The sequence below is a fragment of the Opisthocomus hoazin genome, chromosome 7 (genome assembly GCF_030867145.1).
Source record: "Opisthocomus hoazin isolate bOpiHoa1 chromosome 7, bOpiHoa1.hap1, whole genome shotgun sequence".
Lineage (NCBI taxonomy): Eukaryota > Metazoa > Chordata > Aves > Opisthocomiformes > Opisthocomidae > Opisthocomus > Opisthocomus hoazin.
Window position 1 is genome coordinate 4,236,267 of NC_134420.1, and position 20,067 is coordinate 4,256,333.

Consider the following 20,067-nt stretch of genomic DNA (forward strand, 5'->3'; position numbering starts at 1 on the left):
ACGTGATGTCACCCGATCAATATTTTCAGGGGGGAGTGACCAATTCCCGCTATGAAATGGGCTCTATATCGGAGCTGGACGCGGCCAGATCGATCGGGCTGATAACGCGGAGCTATAAAAGGCCGGGGGGCCGGCTTCGCCCCGCGCTACATCCCCGAGCCGCAGCCAGCGCAGCCTCCGCTCCCCCCGCGCTCCCCCCCCATCCCCGGCATGGCCCCCCGCCCCGCCGCCCTGGCCCTGCTGGCTCTGGCCTCCGCCGCCTCGTCGGTGCCGCTGCCCGACGCCGGTCCTCACGTTAACTACGGCTGGGGGGAACCGATCCGGCTGCGGCACCTCTACACCGCCAGCAAGCACGGGCTCTTCAGCTGCTTCCTGAGGATCGGCGGCGACGGGCGGGTGGACGCCGCCGGCAGCCAGAGCCCGCAGAGTGAGTACCGGCGGCGGGACCGGGACCGGGGGCGGGACGGGGCCGCGGGGCTGACGCCGTTATCGCCTCCGTTGTCCCCCCCTCCGCAGGTCTGCTGGAGATCCGAGCCGTGGCGGTGCGTACCGTGGCCATCAAGGGAGTGAGGAGCTCCCGGTACCTCTGCATGGACGAGGCGGGGCGGCTGAGCGGGCAGGTGAGACGCGGAGGGACCGGTGCCCGGCGGCTCTGCCCTGGGGCTCGCCTTCCCCCTGGGGAGCTGCTCGCCAAAGAGCTGCTGTAACTTTACTTTCGCTCTAGTCGGTGATGGGTTAACCAAGCTTTCGGGTCCCACTCACCCCCCCGCGCCGCCACCATCCCCTTTTCTCTCCCCTCACCCTTTTCTCGGGGTTCTTGGCACTGTCGCCTGCACGCAAGGCCGTCAGGGTTATTAGAAGGCAGCAAGGAAACATCATCTAGAAAGCAAAGCGGGTATTGCGCATCCCCCGCCACAACAGGCTGAAAATACAGTCCGGGGCAAAATTGCCTGGATGGCTGCATTTCTGCCGCAGAGATTAAGTTGGGCCATAGAATCAGAATAATTTCTCACCATTCAGGTCAGGTATTCTGAAAAAAAATCAAGATTATTCCTTTGGAAAGGAGACGCAGGCAGACGGCTGCCGTGCAAACGTGGGGTTGCCATCCCTGAGGTGGTACCAAACCGAAACGGGATTTTGAGGGGAAGAAGGACTCTTCTCCGCTGTCTCACTTCTGACCCGCGATAACAGCACACCTGTGAGACTCCAAAGAGACTCGCTGACACCGCTTTGTCAGGTCATGCTTTTTTCCCTGGGTATGTCAGCCTATCAGCTAGTCATTATCAGCAAAGTAAACTTGGTTTCTTAAGCTGCGGGAGTAAGTTGCCAACTCTAGAATTCGCAGGGTAAGATTCAGATTCCGCCTGTGTATGACTACTTTACAGGAGCCCGAGTTTCACGGAGCGATGGCTTTTTATTACGCCATAGTAAAGATACAGCTTGGTTCTGCTTTGATACTCCGGCAAAACTTCTGCTGATTTCAATCGGGCAAGGACTTGGCCCGTTGTCAAAACTCCCAGTATCTTTACAAAGAGCGATACTGGTGTAGCGATGTTTCTAAATGCGTATACGGTGTAGGATTAAGCCTTTCTGTCTGAATCCCCTTGCTTTTCTGGGCTGGAATCGATCGATGCCGTGATAAGGTGCACAGGTTCAGCCAACACAGTAGGTCAATTATTAGCTTGATGTTTTAATGTATATCCAAAGCAAAACGACCGATGAAAACAAAGCAGAGCCTGGGTCCTGCTCCCGCTGGAGCTGCTGGCCGGACTTTGGCGGTCACAGAATTTAAAAAGAACTTTCATACAACACTGCTATGAAGGTATATGCCTATGCCTATGCCTTGACTGAGATCGGGTTTGTTGGTGTCTAGTAGTAATTGCACGGTTTTTTTTCTGAAAGTAGAAGGGCACGTAGCCATGTTGTCACATCTGTATGTTGCGGACACCTGCTGTCACCTCTCTGCTAACAGCCCGGGCAGGCAGCTCTGCAGGCAGCTCTTTGCCTTATCAGCTCAGGAGTGGAAGAACGAAAGGGCAGATATGGTGTGGGGACTGAACTCGGCAACCTCTCGCACGCCTGAAGCACGCCCTTTTTTAACACTGGGAAATTGATGACTAGGGTTGATTTTTGAATGTGCAATATGCCGTAGTCTGTAGTCTAGGGGGAAATCATGTAACTGCTGAATATACCGACCTACTACAAATTCCTCCTGTGAAAAAAATAGTCTGGAAATACTTACACCGTGTTAGGTACTTTAAAAAAAATATATACTAGTCAATCCCAATGAAATGAATGGGGAACGATACAGCTGAGACACATGGGACACAATCAATAACTGCTATTTGTAATGTGCACTTGCTCAAGAAGCTTTTTTATTTCATCATCCTAGCTAGTGAGGCTAAGCTCTCAGAAATAAAGACAGCTAACACTTCAGCTGTAGATTTGTACCATAGACATGTATTTTTCTGAGATATAAAGTGTGTAGAAGGATAAATATTGCATAATTTTAATTGGAGAAAATGCCTTTTTTAAAATTACTTGATTAGTTTTAAAAGTGCCTTGAAAAGAAAACTAAATGCATACGTTTAATCGTACTCCTTATTATTGAGGGTGTTTGAGAAAGGACTGAAGATTATCAGCTACGATCTCTATTCAGACAGGCAGAACATCCATGTCAGGACACTTTTATCACTGCAGACTGAGACATAATCAGCAATTGTCTTTTATTGACCGTGAGTTCAATCACCTGCAGTGGCTGAGCCTGATACAGCGCTAGTGTAACAATCTGGAAAGGTCTGATCTAGTAATACACAATCCTAATCTACTATCTGCTCAGCTTGTCGCAAATGTAATTCTACAAAGTCATACCTAAGAAAATACATTCTTCTACACAAAATTTTAACTTGTGCTGTTATTAATCTGATAGTTCTAACTAATGTGTAACGAGAAAAGAACACCATGTTAAGTAGTCTTTTGTAATTTCAGTAAATGCTGAGTAAAAAAACCCAGCAGTTACCTCTCTAGTAATCATTTCACTATTTGCCCGTGTTTGTGTAAGTGCTGCCTTTGACAGCACTGCTTTTCTGCGGGCCGGATCCTGAAGCCCTTGCACAGGGAAATCTGTAATAGAGCTGGAGTTTCATACCCGAGAGTTCTTGGCTTCGGGCTTATGACTGCAGTGAAGTACTGTCAGCAATTAAGGACAATTTATATAAATGAGTGCTGTCATCTGAGATTCCTTCTCCTTCTGCTCAGATCAGGATAAGGGTGGCAGCTGTGGAGAAGTACCCATCCAGGATTCAAAGCTTATTTAATGTGATGGATGTGCATTAACTTCAGGAGTTCTAGATTAGGTCTTTTAATGGCCTCATAACCCAAAATGCATACTGTGTGCAGTCTGAGAAGATAGACTAGACTACACTAGACTAGACTAGAATGGGTTGGGTTGGGTTGGGCTGGAAGGGACCTTAAAGATCATCTCATTCCAACGTCTCTGCCATGGGCAGGGACAGCTTCCACGAGACCTCGTTGCTCAAAGCCCTGTCCAACCTGGCCTTCAACACTCCCAGGGAGGGGGCAGCCACAGCTTCTCTCGGCAACCTGTGCCAGGGCCTCACCATTCTCATAGCAAAGAATTTCTTTCTTATAGAACAGAATATTTCAACTGCACAGGACCTACAACTATGATCTAGTCCAACTACCTGACCACTTCAGGGTGCTTCAGGGCACTTCATCTCAGCAGCTGTGGTCCATCACTGAAAGAGCAGTCACCAGAGCAATGGTCCCACCTGCATCCCTGCAGCAGCCAGGCAGAGCGGCAGTGGGCAGCTCACCAGCAAGGGGTTTGCAAGGTTCCCCGAACTGGGGCACTGGTGACGAGCCAGAGGGACACCCCCACTGACAGCAAAGGGTGATGGGCTGGTTGCTTCCAAGGTTTACGTTGTGGTTGAATACACTAAGTCTGGTGGGCGTATGTGTAATTCTCATTATTCCTTGCTGTTCAGCTCAGGTATTCCACCGAGGATTGTTCCTTTGAAGAGGAGATTCGTCCAGATGGCTACAATGTGTATAAATCAAAAAAATATGGAATATTGGTGTCTTTGAGTAGTGCCAAGCAAAGACAACAGTTCAAAGGAAAAGATTTTCTTCCACTGTCTCACTTCTTACCTATGATCAACACCATGCCCGTGGAGTCAACGGACTTTGGCGAATACGGTGATTACAGCCAGGCGTTCGAACCAGAGGTCTACTCCTCGCCTCTCGAAACGGACAGCATGGACCCCTTTGGCATCACCTCCAAACTGTCACCAGTGAAGAGCCCCAGCTTTCAGAAATGACTCTGATCACGCAGACGTGTTTTTAAAGAAGGATTGCAGGGTTTTTAGCTTTTCATGTAGTGATATTTCGAACTTTTTTGAGTATATCAGTATGGAGCCACACTTTTCCTTGCAATGCTTTGTACCTGTAAGAGATGAGTGCCCAGAGGCTTTCCTGAAGAATTGCCTATCCATAGTTTTATTTGGAAAAGAAGGATTAAGTAAGAAAATCTTAACAAACTTCATCAGAGATCCTCCATTACCATGGTGATTATAAAATAATTATAGTTTTTCTACATCAACTTCATTACCACTTATGACCATTCACTTGTTATTTCTGATCATAGGAACAGATGCAGAAAAACCTTTGTCCATTTACAGGGAGGTTCAGAGGCCTTAAAGACAAACATTTGGAACAAAACATGATTCAGGAAAACCTAGCAAGTGTGGTTTCGTGAACTAGTGTTAACGCTGTTTCTTGAAAAGCTGCTGACAATGTCCTGGGGAAACTTGCTGTTGAAAGCATACCACTGAAAAAACAATCCTGCTTGTATATTGAGCTTTTTCTTCCCTTAGGAAATAAGGGAAGAAAGAGAAAATTTCTTCCTTCCCTTATTGCTACAGGGTACTTTGGAAAACTGGATCTTTGATTTCTTTTATAGGCTCATTGACGCTCACTGTGGCACCATCATCATCCAGCAGAGAGTTCTCATTCACATTCGTGAGAGCTCCATGCGTGGTTGGAAGAGTGCACAGAACTAGCATTTACGTCCATCAGCTAGCGAATGAGCAGCTCAAATTCATGGTTAAATTAAGGTTCTGTTGTATATAAGCACGTGTATCATTAGCAAACAGAGCGCAAGACTGGAAATGGATGATGTATAGGTCAAATCAATTGCAAAATAAGTTTTTGTGTTTAACCTCTAACCGTCAGCAATTCTTTCCAGCCCCTTCCAGGCTTCGTTCTGCATCCCTGAGAATCAGTGGAGAGACAGCTTGGTGACTTCCATGCCGCAGAACTGGGTCAGCCACGCCATCCTTCTTGCAGGAAGGGATGAGTACCTCGTGGCCCAAAAGTGGGTGTCTGATGTCTTCAGTTCTGTTCTCCCGTTGTAACAATTTGGCAAAGGAATAACCAAAGTGAAACAAAAGAAAAAAAAGAAAAAACCCCATGACGTGAGAAAAGGGGTTCAGGCATTCTACTTGTTTCCAAAGGTTCATTTATAATAGAGATTTCTATACAAGAAAAGCTCCACTGGAAATACTGGTGTTCTTCTGACCTAGCACTTCATTGCCAATGCAATATTTATAATTAATTTATTGAATACATACATCTGTTTATTTTGTTACTGTTATTTATGCTCAAAATTCTATTTATATACTCCTGAAGGTGGGTTTTTTAGTTGTAACAAATTTTGTGAAGTTTTGTAATCATGAAATTTTAGCAGACGATAGCTTTCTAAATTTCTGTGGATTATCAGTAGTGTAATGTGTACATTTGCAATAATAAAAAAAATCATTTTCAACACAGAAATCTAGCTGACTCTTTCATCACTGCTTTAGTCTAGAGACTTGAAGGAGCTTTAGTACACCGTGGCATCTGGCTCCGCAGCAGCTGGGTGACGATGGCGTCCCTTGTGAAGGTGGCCGAGGTGAGGCACAACAGACAAGGACATGGAGAGACAAAGCGGTATTCCCAATGCTGGAATTTGACTCTGTCTGCTGCCAGTTACTGATGAGCTCCATGTGAAACAGCAAGTCTAGGAAAAATATCTCAGTTACGGAGAAGCTTTGGAAACAGCTCATGAAATTTTGACCCTGGGATATGTGAAGGTCACTCCATCTAGTCCTAAGTAATTATTCTTTTCATACTCCAAATGAGTGAAGCTCAGCTTTAAGCTGTTGGAGCGTGTCCTGAGGTTTTCCTCCCATTCCTCCTCATTCAATCATAGAATCATGTAGGTTGGAAAAGACCTTTAAGATCATGGAGTCCAATCATAAACATTAACACTGCCAAGTCCACCACTAAATCATGTCCCTAAGAGTCACATCTACATGGCTTTTAAATACCCCAGGGATGGTGACTCCACCACTTCCCTGGGCAGCCTGTTCCAGTGCTTAGCAACCCCTTCAGTGAAGACGTTTTTCCCAATATCCCATCTAAACCTCCCCTGGTGCAACTTGGGGCCTTTTCCTCGTCCTATCACTTTGTACTTGGAAGAAGAGACAACCACCCACCTTGCTACAGCCTTCTGTCAGGTAGTTGTAGATCTAGGCTGGGGAGTGCTGCCTGTAGGCATCATCAGTTACACTTCACCTGTGATAAAGCAGTCATGAAATTTGCATCATTCTATAAAACATCTCTTTCACCTTCCATTTATGTTGTTCAGCCCTGTCCTTCACACTGCTTCCAGCCTCCAAGGTGCCAGACAACTAAAGGAGAGCTAAACCCCAGCTCCTCGGAGGATGTGATTCCTCGGGGAGACGGAAGAATTCCCTGTCAGGTGTGGTTTCTTTCATTCTTCTTCTGCTGCGCAAACTCCACCTGCAAAATGCAAAAAATCCTGTGGGTGGATGGCTGCTTCCTTTTAAAAATGGGAACCATATTCAACTGTGCAGCCAGCGAGAAAACCGGTGATTTTGCCTGAAAAAAAGTTGATTTCTGGCAGGAAAAGAGCCTGAGTTTGGAAATGCTGTGAGTCACAGAAATTGCAGCTTTCTTGGCTGGCAAACATCTCCCATGGCATTTCCCATTCTCCTTTGTGCTGAGCCACCGCCACACATCCGGAGGCTTCCCGCTCCTCACGTACTGGGAGATGCAGTCCTGATTTTCAAGTTGTTTTATTCCAAAAGTTTTCAGACTTGTGGGCATTCTGTTTTTCTGTTTTTCATTTCCAGTTTTGATCAGCCACTATATTTTCCTTAAACTTTCGATATCTTTCAGGACCCTTTTGTAAAAAATAAAAACCAGAAAACAAAATAAAATAAATGAGAACTTTAAAAGTTTGGTCAAAAATCCACTTTTACTTTTCTGCTAAAAAAATGCTCAGTTTTGATGGGAAACGCAGTGAATAACAGAGTTCAGAGGGCACACTTCAATTTAACCAGTAAGAGCTTTTTTAAGTAGTTGTAACATGGTTGTCCGTGAATATTGCTCAAGAGCACAAAGATGAGCAACTTTACATTTGTGAACAGCATCTTCAGCTCTCCGGCGACTCTGTTTGCTGACATCTTTGGATTTGCATCTTCCCCCCCAGCAGCAGAATGCTCCTTGGCGCAACAGCGTGGTTCGAGGCTGGTTCAATATTTACTCAGACGGAGGGAAGAATGCCAGGAGCTGAATTACCCACACCGCTTCCTGGAGCACTTTAGTTTTCCTTGGAGGTTTCCCATCCAAGCTCTGACCAGACCTGGCTCTTTTGCTTACAAAATCCAACAACATCCCAGCCTGAGGTAGAAGGATTAACTGGGAAATGCTTTCCTTACCGTCAGACACCTGACTCGCTTGGGAACTGGGTGTGCAGAACCTCCAAACACCATCGCCTTGGTTCTGTGGGAATGTGAACACCACCACCACTGTTCGGTGCACGTCCCAGCTGATCATGGTTCCTCAAAGACAGCAGGACAATTGGCCGTGCTTTCTTTTGCAACAGTACATTTTACAGCCCTAAAAGGTTTTTAAAGGTCAGGTGTCAAACGTCTCCGTGTGAAGTCTGGGTTAGGAGCTATGATGTGCAAATACGAGTTGTTAGAGTAGTGGGAGGGCTGTAGGAAAGGAGATACTGGGCATCTCCATTTCCACTTTGGGGAGGTGTAAAAAGCTATAAATCCTCTATTCAAGAGCCATAATGTCAACTTTACCTCTGCTCAAAGCGCTGAAACTATGTTTGTGGAAAATTTGGGATCACCCTTTCTACTCTGCTGGTGTACTCTGTATACGAACGGAGAACGGCACGATAAATAAAATAAATGTACTTTCTTTCCTCAAAAAATGTATGGAAGCCAACCCTCCTTTCGGGCAGCGTCAGATGCAATGAAAGCAGAGACGCATTTCCCTTAGAAGCGAAGGGAAGTGCAAACAAGACATCATTAGGGCTCTGAATTCGGGGTGAATTTGAGACAGTCTGGGCACACAGCGAGTTTATCAGGAACCCCACTGGATGAGACTGACAGCTGAAGGTACATAAGCATGTCCCCAGATGAGACCAGTGTTTTGTAGCCTTCTTGTCAAGACATTATTACTTTTTTCAGCATTTTTCATTGATCCTACTGTCTGCTGAGATCAAAGCACTTGGTTGTCATTAACTTCCAAAGCAAGATTGAAACCGTAGTTATGAGCTTAGAGGAAGCCTCCAGAGACACCTTGTGTTGCCACTGACGTCAGTGAAACCCATGTTGACTTGTGATCATGTAGTTGTAGAGCAGATAGCTATTCACACCTGGCAAACCTTCAGTGATTTCATGTGAGATCCAGCGATATTTATGCTTTAAATTAACGCAGAGGACAAGCTGGCCAACTGACTACAGTCGCTCTGTGTAAATCAGTAAAGTCCGATGCGATGGAGCATTTTTAATGAGCTGTGACTGCTGCATCTGGTGAGCAAAACCCTGATCAGCATGGCTTTATTTTCACTCTAACGCAGTTTTAGTTTTATTTTTCCTTTTGACTCATCTCTGGATTTGAAAGCTCTTTTCGAGTCCTCTGCCCTCCCGCGTTTGGCTGGGAGGGTAACAGACCCTCTGTACCCCCACTTGGATTGGCAGACTACTGTGGAGTGCCCAGAGCCACACTTTCGTTAAATAGCTGGAAAACAGGAGTGTAAGTTAACATTAAAATATATGCTTATAAATAAGCATAAAAGCTTTCTTTTACCAGTGTCGGTCAGTGGTAACAAATCAATGTTTCAACAAAGCAGTCTAGAATGGCACACTAAGGTTTGGTTTGGGCGTTTACACCAAAAACGCGCACATTTAGGGTATACACATCAAAAACACACTAATTGAAAATCAGAAATGTCTCCAGCCAACCCAAAACCGGCTTCCATCGGAGAGGGCTGGAAAGGAGCCTCCGCCACCGGCCCCTCGCACTCCGACGCGGGGTGCCCCAACCGACCTCGGAGCAAGCGCGGAAGGAAGGCCAAGAAATCAGCGAAAAGGATTCACCGCCAATAATTTTTCTTGGTTTTCCCCCCGGTGCTGCAGCTCCTGCGAGTTCCACGGGGAACAGACCCCAAACTCCTCCTTTCGCTGTTATCGCTGCGGTTTTTTCCCCCGCGCCACCTCCCGCTTACGCCCCGACTCCCGGCGGGGCAGCCCCCAACGACACCGGGGCCGGGCTGGCCGGCAGGGGACCAGGGGCGGCCCCGCTGTCCCGACCCCCCCTCTGTCCCGACACCACCCCCCCCATCCCGACATCCCGCGCCCCCCCCCGGCAGCGGCCCCTGGCGGCGCTCGGGCGCCCCCTGCTGCGCACACCCCGCGCCGTCGCCCGCGGGGGGGCGGCTCCCGCCACTGGGGCGGGGCGAAGCCGGAGGGGGCGTGGTCACTGCCTGACTGGGGCTCGTCCCCTCGCCGCGCCAGACCCGGCCGAGGGGCGCGGTGGGCTTGCGCGCCTGCGCGCTGGCAGCGAGCCGGCCGCGGCCCCTCCGGCTTGCCGTCGTTTCCCGGCATGCCGAGCGGTCGGGCCGTCGGGGAGCGATGGCGGCCGCGGCTCCGAGCTCGGATATGTTCGATGAGATCGTGATGGCCGAGGAGAGGTGGGGTTGGTGGAGGAGCATTGGCTGGGGCACGGGGACCGCGGTGAGGCGGGCGGGGCTGGAGCGGGGCTCCTCGCTAGCCGCGGGGAACGGTCGGCCTAGGGGGAGAGGCCCGGGCCTAGGCCTGGGTGTCCACAGCCGGCGGTAGGAGCTGAGAAGGAAAAAGTGAGGGGCGAAGGGCGGGTAATGAGCCCGGGGAAGCGGCGAGAAAGGAGAAGAGCCAGGGAAATTCTCCCGTTTGCTCTTGCTGAGTGACCGACCTGCTCGATCTCGGCTCTTTGAGTGGAAACTTGACCGGGAGTTGCGAGTTTGTAGTTAGAGGCGTTATTCTGGTGAAAGTATTGAGGTGATGGGCTGCAGATTGCGTTGTTCTTGGCAAATTGTCATACCTTTGTTGGAAAAGATCACAGTGTGCATAATTGTGTCTTAAAATATATATTAAGTTAATGCTGTGTGATATTTCTGAATACAGACAGTTGCATCTTGGAGATCATGCAGCATCTCTTTGTGAGTTGGTTGTGCGCAGCGTGACTTTGGTATGAAATGAAAATAGGTGGTAAGAAATACACTCCTGCCTCTCCAGGTTTCATGGTGAGGGGTATCAGGAAGGCTACGCTGAAGGCAGTCATGCTGGAGTTGTAGAGGGAAGGAGGTATGGATCGCTCCACGGCGCCAAGATTGGGTCTGAGGTAATTGGGAAAATACTTCAGAAACGCACTGTTTTTTAATTAGAAATTTATTATGATACAGAAACTGTTGTGCAAAGCCCGGTACATTGGTATTCTGAGGCCCGCTATGTTACACTGTTTTGTATGTATCCAAGAGGACCCATAAAACTAGTTTAGAGGTGGTGTTTCGATTTGAGCTGTTAAATAGATGGTTTGGTGTTTTGTGAGCTTATTTGCTCTATGAGATTTTGATTAATTTTTTTCTGAAAGGGAGGATAAGAAGAAACAAATTCAAACAAGCTTGCTCAAAAAAAAATCACAATGTACTGTACATTTATTTTTTGTAACCCAGAATTGTGGCTGACGGCCCCCCTATACTATCTCTGTGGCTCAGCATTAGGGAAAAATGTGGAATATTGAGACACTTTGGGTGGAAAATTGTAAAGGGGCAATTCTGGGTGTCTCTGTTGCACTCTTTGTTATTTCTAATACTGGGAGACTTTGTTGGTTGAGACGCTGTTATTTTTTAGTACGTGGAGTCAGTTCTATGTGTTGGCACACTCAGGCAAAGGATTACCTGCGTCAGGAAGCCTTCCCAGAAGTGAGAGGTCTGGAAGGTGGTGGTGAGGCACCTTAACTTGTCTGGTGTGTCTAGCTCAAGTTTATCATAATATGGAGTTGTTCAGTGCTGTACAATGTAGTTATAGTGTTTTTGGATCTGAACTGGACTTCTTCATTTTTGATGGGAAGCTGTACTGCAGGGTTTGTGGCAGGCCTTATTTCAAGTACAGTACCAATAATCAAAATCTGTTTGATCTGTGGAAGTTCTTTGGGTAATTTGGCAGTTTGCCCTTTTGATGTTCTCAGGTTTCAGAAAGTTAATTACCTGCAGAAAGAACAGTAGCAATGGGATTAATCATTCTGAAGTGAAAAAGGTGGACTGTCAAATTCTGAAAGGGTGGTTATTGGAAAATTTTGGTTTGCATTTGAGTATCGTACAAAGATGTACAGTGATGAAATACTTTCCTGTTTAAGCTATAATTATGTACTCGCGAGATGAGAATGTTAAACAGCAGCATCCAAAGCTGGGTCGGTTTATACTAAATGGTCCTAGACAGACCACGATAGAGAAGTGCTCGAATCTGCTTGTACTGGGGAAGCTGCAGAGGACAGCAGGGTTGTAGGCAGCGAGTCACGTTAAATGAGAGAAAGAGTGACCTGGGTAATCTTAGAGCTGTCAGCCTATGTTGTATCTTGGGCAAAATTACGTTACTGATCTGATACTGGCCTTGCTTGATAGAGAATTAAAAATGTTACAATTAAAGTGTGTATGTTTTCGGGCATATCCCTCAGGCAGGCTTAGACACAGTATCTGCTTGGGCTCAAGTAGAGGATTGGCTCTGCGCCCTGTGGTAGGGCAGTGCTAATTACGCTGAGAAGTCTGCGCTAAGTCTGCAGGGGGCCTGGTGTGTTTTACTATCATAGCTAGTGTTTACAGCAGTGCTAACTGCTATGTTTGTCACTTGTCTCCATTGACTTTGGGTCTCTAAGCATTTTTAGGGTGTGCAAATTAAATTTCTGTCAACAAAATATTACCTGGAAGCCTCGCTTCAAATGTGCTTGAGCACTTAATGGAATGTTGAGTCCCAAATCCATGTTTGGGCCTTAAAAAGAACCTCCACTATGTACTTTAACAAACATAACTAACAGAAGACAGGAACTGCCAAGCATTCGCTCTGCTTTGGAGTGGTTTGCAGGCCACAGGAGCTTACAAGTCCAGTAGTGTTTTGCAAGTTTAAATGGCAGGTGTATGTACATGCACACGTATGGACTGAAGTGGGATTAGGCTGTAATTTTGGACTAAATTTCTCAAAGTCGGCTAGCTTCTGTTTCAGATGTCTGGTTGCTTTTCTGTGAATACTAGGTCACTTTTGAAAGGGTCTCCAGCTGATCCAGTTGGTGCGTTGAAGAGCTTGACTGTATTCCTGTTTCATTTGGTGTCCAGAGATGTAATGAAAAGTTCTGGCACCAAGCTAGCTTAGTCAGCTTTTCATGCTTCTTTTTGATTCCATGCTACCCTCTTGAGTTAGGCTGGTAAAATTTTTTGTGTATTAACTCAGAAAAAAGTGTGGTTTCCTCTTTGTTTGACTTGGTAGCTCCCTCAGTCCAGCGGGTACGCCTTTGTGTAGGGCTGTACATGGGCTGCTGAAACGGGCAGTGCTGCAAAAATGAAACCTTACCAAGCATCTTAAATTGAGACAGCTAGAAAACAACTTTACCTTAATCAGTTTGGGGGTTCAAAGCTTATAAAGTATGGCTAATGTTTTTCAAAATTGCTTTTCATACTGCATTTTAAATATTGTGTCCTCTGAGGCTGAACAGATTCTTACAAGAAGTTTTCTGACTCTTGCACTGTGTAACACAGCCCTTGTTTATCCTGCCATAATTTACTGAATTTACCAGCACAGAAACATGTTTGTATATCCAGCGATTTGTTTGCTGATGAATGGATACAATGTAGCACTTCATTTTTGTTTGATTATATATACTATTTTTTTTTTTTTTTTTTTCCCTCCTGACATGCTGATAAATTCACAGATTGGCTGCTACCTTGGCTTTGCACTGACATGGCAGCGTCTGCTCCAGAAGTGCACGGATGAAAAGAACAGGTAAGGTTATTAAAGGCACTGTACTTTTTTTTGTTGTTTTTTTTTTACTGTTTCATATTATGGAGTCCAGTTTTGCCTCTTCCCCGATACAAAAGAAATACTGCAAAAGAGAAGGGAGGTGAGCAGAGGGCCACTAGAGTGGTATTGTATGCTGGACCATGTGGTGCTCAAAAGAGTATAAGGGACCTTTGTTTCTTCAGCCTGAAGAAGAGAAGACAAGGGAGATACCTAGCTGTACCACGTAAGGGGAGGTTCTAGGTAAGATGGAGATGCATTCCTTGCAGAAGTGCACAGTGAAAGGACAATAGGCAACTTTCACAATTTGAAACCAGTTAAACTCTAATGGGGCATAAGGAGAAGGTCCTTTCCGGTGCAGGCAGTGAAGTGTGGGGACAAATTGTCCGGAGACACTCTGGAAGCTCCGTCTTTGTAGATTTTCAAAATCTAGTTGCAGATGGCCCCGAGCAACCTTATCTAGCTTTGAAGTTAGCCTAGCTTCCGCAGAAGGTGAACTAGATGACCTCCAGCTGTTCCTTCCAACCTACATTTTTCTATGACTTTTATTCTTTTCTCCATAATTTTTTTTCTGTGAAGTTCTGATTATTTTTTCTGACAGAATTGCCACCATGCTGTCAGCTATTTTGATAGTGTTCTGGTGAGCTTTTTTTATTGCATTTCTTTGTTTTACTCAGTCATCTCATCAGTATTTCTGAACATTCTTGAATATTTCTCAACTTTTGGCAGGTAAGTTAAAAGGGAAACCTTAACTTTGTCAGTTGTGCTACAGCTTAATTTCTAACTGTGGCTTAAATGTATGTATCGAATACAGTAAACTAAATGGGAGAAGTTGAATTAAAGGCTGGAGGGCTGGGTTCTGATTTATTAAAAGTATTAGTATAATTTTCATATTGAGAGATTGAGAAAAATTCTGTGGTATGCTCACTGTTTTTTCTGTTCTAACTTTTTTTTTTTGTAGCAGAAAGATAAGGGCTTTGGATTCATTAATAGGGATGATTCAGAAATTCCCATATGAAGACCCCACTTACGATAAGCTGCAAGAAGATCTGGAAAAAATCAGAGGAAAATTTAAACAGGTTTGTAAGATTAAGTTGTCGTTTTAGCACGAAATGGTATTGATTTCTGAAAATATTTAGTTTCTAAACCTGCTCAAAACCACAGTATTTGTGCAAATCAATTATTGTTCTCCTTTTGCAATCATAGTAAAAGTACTTGAAATTAAGTGAAAATACTTGATAGCTGAAAATTCCCCAATTGATAGCAAATGCAAAATAAAAGTATTTTTTACATGAAATTTGAAAATATTATTTGACAATGAATTACAAATGGCACCAGGAGAAGAGAGATGGAGGAACTGGGAGTTTTGTTGAGCATTCTTCTTGGAAAATAGATGCTTTGAAACACTTTTGTGTATTCTTTTTTAGGTTTGTTCAATGCTAAATATTCAGTCCGATTTTAGAATCGGTACTGAAAGATCTTCACTGACATTTTGAATATAACAGATGAAGATAAACATGGATGACCAAAGAAGAAACATTAAGAGAACAGATAACTGGAGAAGGTTTTATCTACTCTTATTTTAAACAGAATCAAAATAGTGAAGAGGTGCTAGATACTGAAGGAGCAAGGGAAAACCATTGAACTTGCAGTAGTACTTCTTGTAGTGTCATTTAATGTTTATTGTCTCCAGGTTTTATTTAGGATGGTTGAAACACCAGTGTATAAACCTGTTAAATAGAAATGTTTGCTTTAATTCATCACTAGCCTTGCACTGACAGATGAATTCCTCAAAAGGAAAACATACGCATTTACAAAGTTTCCTTATTTGAAGGATGTATGTTACTTAAAAATCTGCGTATGCAGATCATTCCGTTTACATGATGTGTAGGTATTGTAGGTGAAGTAAAATATAATCAGTTGCCTGCAAACTTTGCAGTAGGAAACATTTCTATGCATAAAGGGTAGAACGACGAAGTCAGAATGTGAAGGAGGAAGAGCAAGATACCAGCTCATAAAGTAGCTGCAGCTCAGAAGATGAGATTTGCACCTTCCATGAGTTCTGCAGACTGAGGCGGTGTGGGGAAAAAGACCCCACCAAACCCTCCAAAAACCAAACCCAAAAAGCTAGCAGTTTTAAGTGATCAAAGAGAGAAGTGTGACTATCGTCAGAGTTGTGATACCGATACTAGTATTTACTAGTACCTTTTATCGTGGAATAGCTTTTTGTCTTCTGGTCTTGAAAATACACTCTTTAGTCTCATTCCAAAAAATGGATGCTGTCAGCTAAACGTATTCAACTATGTTAGTTTAAGAGGAATACAGTCAGGTGTTTTACCTGGAAAGTGTTTCACGTTGGGCTGCTAGATGTCTTTGCATGCCATTTGCAATGCAGTTATGTAATGAATAAACTTCCATCAGTTGTAGCGTGTGCATGTCTGGCTAAATCTACATGGCATAGTGTAGCTTCCTAAAGACAGATGTGACTACCGTGGGTGTCGGAAGCTGTACGCAGGGTAAACTATCTCAGGTGAAGAAAATGTTTTAATATGGCCATATCCTTGAAGAGCACTACTTTATGCCACCTGGACCTCGATGCTATTTTACTTGTACAGCTTTTTTATTATACGACAAAACAAGCAACTTGAATTTTTAAAACATTCACTGTGTATTCACATCTGGGGTGTGAAGGACATGCATTCTGCTAAAATTTTTAGACTTTGGACTCTGAAGATAAAAAAAGTTTTGCCGACAGTATGGAGGGGGTAAAGTGCGTATATATCAATTAATTTCAGAATAATCTTTGACTTTGTTTCCTGAGTGTGCAAGTATGCCACTGTCAGAGGCTTTTCTTAATAACTGGTTGCTGGTGTACTTTTTTTGGTTGTTTCATTGTCTTACATGTGTCAGTGTTCAAAACAGCTTAGTGATGCACATCGTGAGGGTTAGGGCCATCTAGTGGAGGAGCACGTTGTATTGTGTAAGAAATAGATCATAAGAGTTCACAAATATTTATAGAGATAGAAGTTGTTAAAGTAGAGAGTACAGATGATACCTGTAAATGTAAAATTTCCACTTACCAGAGTGATTGTAATTAAACTAAACTAGAGCCTTGCTGTTCCTTGTAGGCATGAGACAGCTCATTATGTGGTGAATTTCTTAGAAATAAAGTAATATTGAGGTAGGATTTATTTGTAGCTCGTTTCCTCATTTGAGACCCTGGAAGAGTCATGACAGCGTTGATGGTCTTCATTTAGGGCAGTTTGAGTACAGCTGGCTTTTAATTCTTATGCAGCTAAACCGCTGTGAACCAGAACAAGCACCAAACTGCAAGTACCTGAGAATGGAGACAAAATAAAATAGCATACACTGTAATCTCAGTAAATAGATGGGCACAAACCAGAAGAATCACATACTAGAGAAAAGAAGGCTAGTTTGACTTTATGATCACTTCGGAGAAATCCAAATCTGAAAAGGTTGCTTCTGCATCCACAAATCAGTTTATTTTTGCAAATAGAAGTATTTTACCTGTTTACTTCAAATTAATGAAAGGTACTAGTTAATAATGAAATCACCTGTGATTTTGACTCAAAATGTTTCTTGGTGAAATCCATGAATTACGCTTTTAGTAGCTCCCCCTGGATCTTAGTCTGAAGAAGGCAGTTTTGTTGTTCTTCTGAATGATAGTACAAAGAGAAGTAAACGCTGGAGGTCGAAGTATTCATGTTTTAAAATGTGGCCCTTCTTGGAATCTCTGTACATGGTTTACAGGAAGGTTTGTAAAAGCAAGGGAAGGGATGCGAGAGCGACAAGTAGCTGCGAAACATTTGATTAATAGTAGTCTATGATATGTAAATTATATGCAAAGTGCTGCTCTAGAGTTTGTATCAAAAACAAAGTTATTTTTGTTCCACTAGGGAGAGAAAGGATCTTTGCAGATCAAGCGGTTAATGACTGTTGTCTTGAAAATTGGTTTGGTGGCTAATTTTCTTGTATTGCTTTAATTTTATAACAATTAATATTATTAGAATAAATTATTACATAAATATATATACACATATATAACTATAATGATTGTAGCAACCAGGATTTCAGTCTGGGATATGCCAGGTTTAGGGTTGTCTACGAGGTCTTTAATGTAAGCTCCATTTGTGTGTACATACTGATGGAGTCTGTTGTTCCACGAGTCTGTATTTTTCTAAATGTCTTCTGTCTCATGTCTTGTATGGGCCCGATGCTGTTTATTAAATGAGGTATGGTTAAAAATTCTGTTGGATATGTAGTTGTATACTTTCTTCACTGCCGACTCTTTGGACTGTTTTCTGCAACAGAGTTGTGGGGTTTCCTGTGATGTTCAGGGCTGTAACAGTGGAGTCTTCACAGCATACTGCAGGGGTAATTTGTTACCTTATTTACAGCTAAGGAGTTATCCTTGATGTAATCTGGGATTTATTGACTTGCTTTAACCCATATGAGATGTCTAATGTGACTCGTTCAAATAATTTTGCATTTGGAGTACTTGAATACTTCAGAATGTGCTTCTTGCCAGTGTCAGGAGTGGCTATGAGTACCTAGCTTTTTTGCATGTCTGTATTTTTGCCTGTGTTTCTCAGATGAGTCACCTAGAAAACGAAGGTAAGAGCTAGCAAACACCCGTGAAAGGTATGTGCTTAAGCCAGTGAGAATGCAGGGGGCGGGAAATCCATGAAGATTTGGGAAGACCACAGTTCTCAAAATGGTATTCAGTGTTGTGAGATATAAACATATGGTTTCTCTTCTTTCGATGCCTTTCCCATTTTGTTAACATCTTCCTAAAATCCATAACAAATGAAAACAAATTCTTACAAATAGCTTCATTAGATTCACACCCTGCTTACTCATCGTGTGTGGGAATGGTAGGGGTGGTGGTGGAAGCAAGTGTTACACTGTAATTAAAGACACTGTCGGAAGATCTGTGCACAGAGAGGCTAAAGAGAGCTGCTGTGGACCACGGTCAGTCAGGCAGTTCCCCATTTGAACGCTTGACTGTGCAGTTTAAGTATTGCTTTAAGGACTGGGTGGAAAAGATGAGGGGGGAAAAATGCCATCTTGTGGATTATAGTATTGATTATTAATAAAGCAGGGAAAAAGAGATTGTGGCTTGAACTGATTTGAAATTTTGCAGAAGTACTGGATCTGTTAAGAATAGTTAAGGTAGAAAATTTCTGCTAAAATTATTGAAGTTGCTAAGGCTTAAAAATATATTGCTATATTCACCACCTCTAGTTATTGCTCAGTAGTTAGGGAGGAATGTTTGAAACATTGAACTTACAAATCTCTGACTTGCCTGGGCTGCGTTCTAGCTTGTTTTGTTTCTTCATAATCATCTCTCAGCTGAAGTTGTAGAATACAGAATTTTATTAAAAGGTGGATACAGAGCTAATTACTGCTAGTGTACAAAAGTCTTTGCAGTCCAGAAGACTTGTAGTTTTTCTTTCTACGATACGTGGTGAGTACAAGAAATAGTGAGTTTTGAGGCATCAGCAGAGAAAGGTAAACTGACTACAGTGAATTCATTCCCTGCAGAACTGCATGCTGATGCAGTGCTGTCTTACAGCCGTGGGATCATCAGCTGCTATACCAAATCAGCCATCACTAGAACATGTAAATCTGACCTTGTAGGTTATCTGTGTCATTGTACTACATCAGTATGGTTAAAAAAAAAAAAAAAAAAAAGTTTGTTAAAGCCCCCTAGTAAAATTTGTGAATGAAACACTTGTTCTGTCTTCATTAAGCAGCAAAACTTTCTTTCCATTTGTTGTAAACTGTAAAGTGAAGGGGGTCAATTTCGGCTTTGAATGAACATCTGTAATCAACAGAAACGGGTGAAATAGAAAAAGATCTGGATATGCAATTGTTCGCTTAGAAATCAGCGCTGCAGGGGTGGTCTGGCTCATTCAGGTCCTGTTATGTTTTTCTGAAACAAGGCTATGATAATTTACATGTGGATGTGTAAGGGAAGTCTGGCTTCCCAGTCTGGCATGCCTTGTTTGGTTATGTGATTTTTTGATTCCATTGCTATTGAGTTCCGAAATATGTAAGCAACAGTGTGTTCTAATATGCACATAGAAGTGTGCAAACTCATATTGCTAGCTTGCTGGATATACGCCATTTAGAGGAAAAAAAAATAAAGACTGGCTTAAACACTGTTTTTATAGCATTATTTTTGGTGAGTAAAGTACATCTTTTAGCCTGTCTTTAGGATTTCCAGAAAGGTAACACATTTTTACTGATTATTTTTAAATAGATAGATTACGTTGAGATAAAATGATGAGGTTTAATTTTTTCAGTAGATCAGTTCCAAAGTTTAAAAATACATTGGTTTTGCTTTTTGAAGCGATGCAAGAGAAAGTTTGAGCCCTGGGATGTGTTTATGAATGCTTATTTATGCTTTGGCTGTAAATACAATTTCTTTTATTGGAACAAAGGGAGATTCATCTGTCAAAAGTCTGCCTTCACCCTAACACTCGGTACTATAGAGTAAGAACTGATACCCTTTTAAGATATATGACTTAACCCACAGAAATAGATCAAATCATCTGAATTTTAGAGGTTTTAAATCCATAAGTTCGGTTCTGTTGACATCTTTTTGTTCTGTATG

The 20,067-nt window shown here is 43.4% G+C and overlaps 2 protein-coding genes across 3 annotated transcripts in view; both read left to right on the forward strand.

Annotated features, from left to right (window-relative positions):
* Positions 1–210: 210 nt before the first annotated feature.
* On the forward strand, positions 211–5,788 carry FGF19 (fibroblast growth factor 19). Its single transcript, XM_075426232.1, has 3 exons — positions 211–427; positions 517–620; positions 4,008–5,788. The coding sequence occupies exons 1-3, from the start codon at positions 211–213 to the stop codon at positions 4,338–4,340; spliced, it is 654 nt and encodes a 217-aa protein (XP_075282347.1). The 3' UTR covers positions 4,341–5,788.
* Positions 5,789–9,915: 4,127 nt separating this feature from the next.
* The window catches only part of LTO1 (LTO1 maturation factor of ABCE1), a 31,898-nt gene continuing 21,746 nt past the window's right edge, over positions 9,916–20,067 (forward strand). The window contains exons 1-5 of one of the 2 annotated variants that reach the window (XM_075427337.1): positions 9,916–10,075; positions 10,659–10,764; positions 13,342–13,412; positions 14,389–14,506; positions 14,855–17,696. In XM_075427337.1, the coding sequence (XP_075283452.1) occupies positions 10,017–10,075; positions 10,659–10,764; positions 13,342–13,412; positions 14,389–14,506; positions 14,855–14,923 (423 nt within the window). In that variant the 5' untranslated portion in view covers positions 9,916–10,016 and the 3' untranslated portion in view covers positions 14,924–17,696. Of the gene's footprint in view, positions 10,076–10,658; positions 10,765–13,341; positions 13,413–14,388; positions 14,507–14,854; positions 17,697–20,067 lie in introns of those variants that run through there. The other variant, XM_075427338.1, reaches the window with a different exon arrangement.

What these genes read in the sequence shown, in the direction of transcription:
- FGF19 (XM_075426232.1), top strand. Translation starts at nt 211, where the DNA reads ATGGCCCCCCGCCCCGCCGCCCTGGCCCTGCTGGCTCTGGCCTCCGCC. An exon ending in CGGCAGCCAGAGCCCGCAGA is followed by an intron (nt 428 to 516) that starts GTGAGTACCGGC and finishes CCCCCTCCGCAG; the next exon opens with GTCTGCTGGAGATCCGAGCC. An exon ending in CGGGGCGGCTGAGCGGGCAG is followed by an intron (nt 621 to 4,007) that starts GTGAGACGCGGA and finishes CTTGCTGTTCAG; the next exon opens with CTCAGGTATTCCACCGAGGA.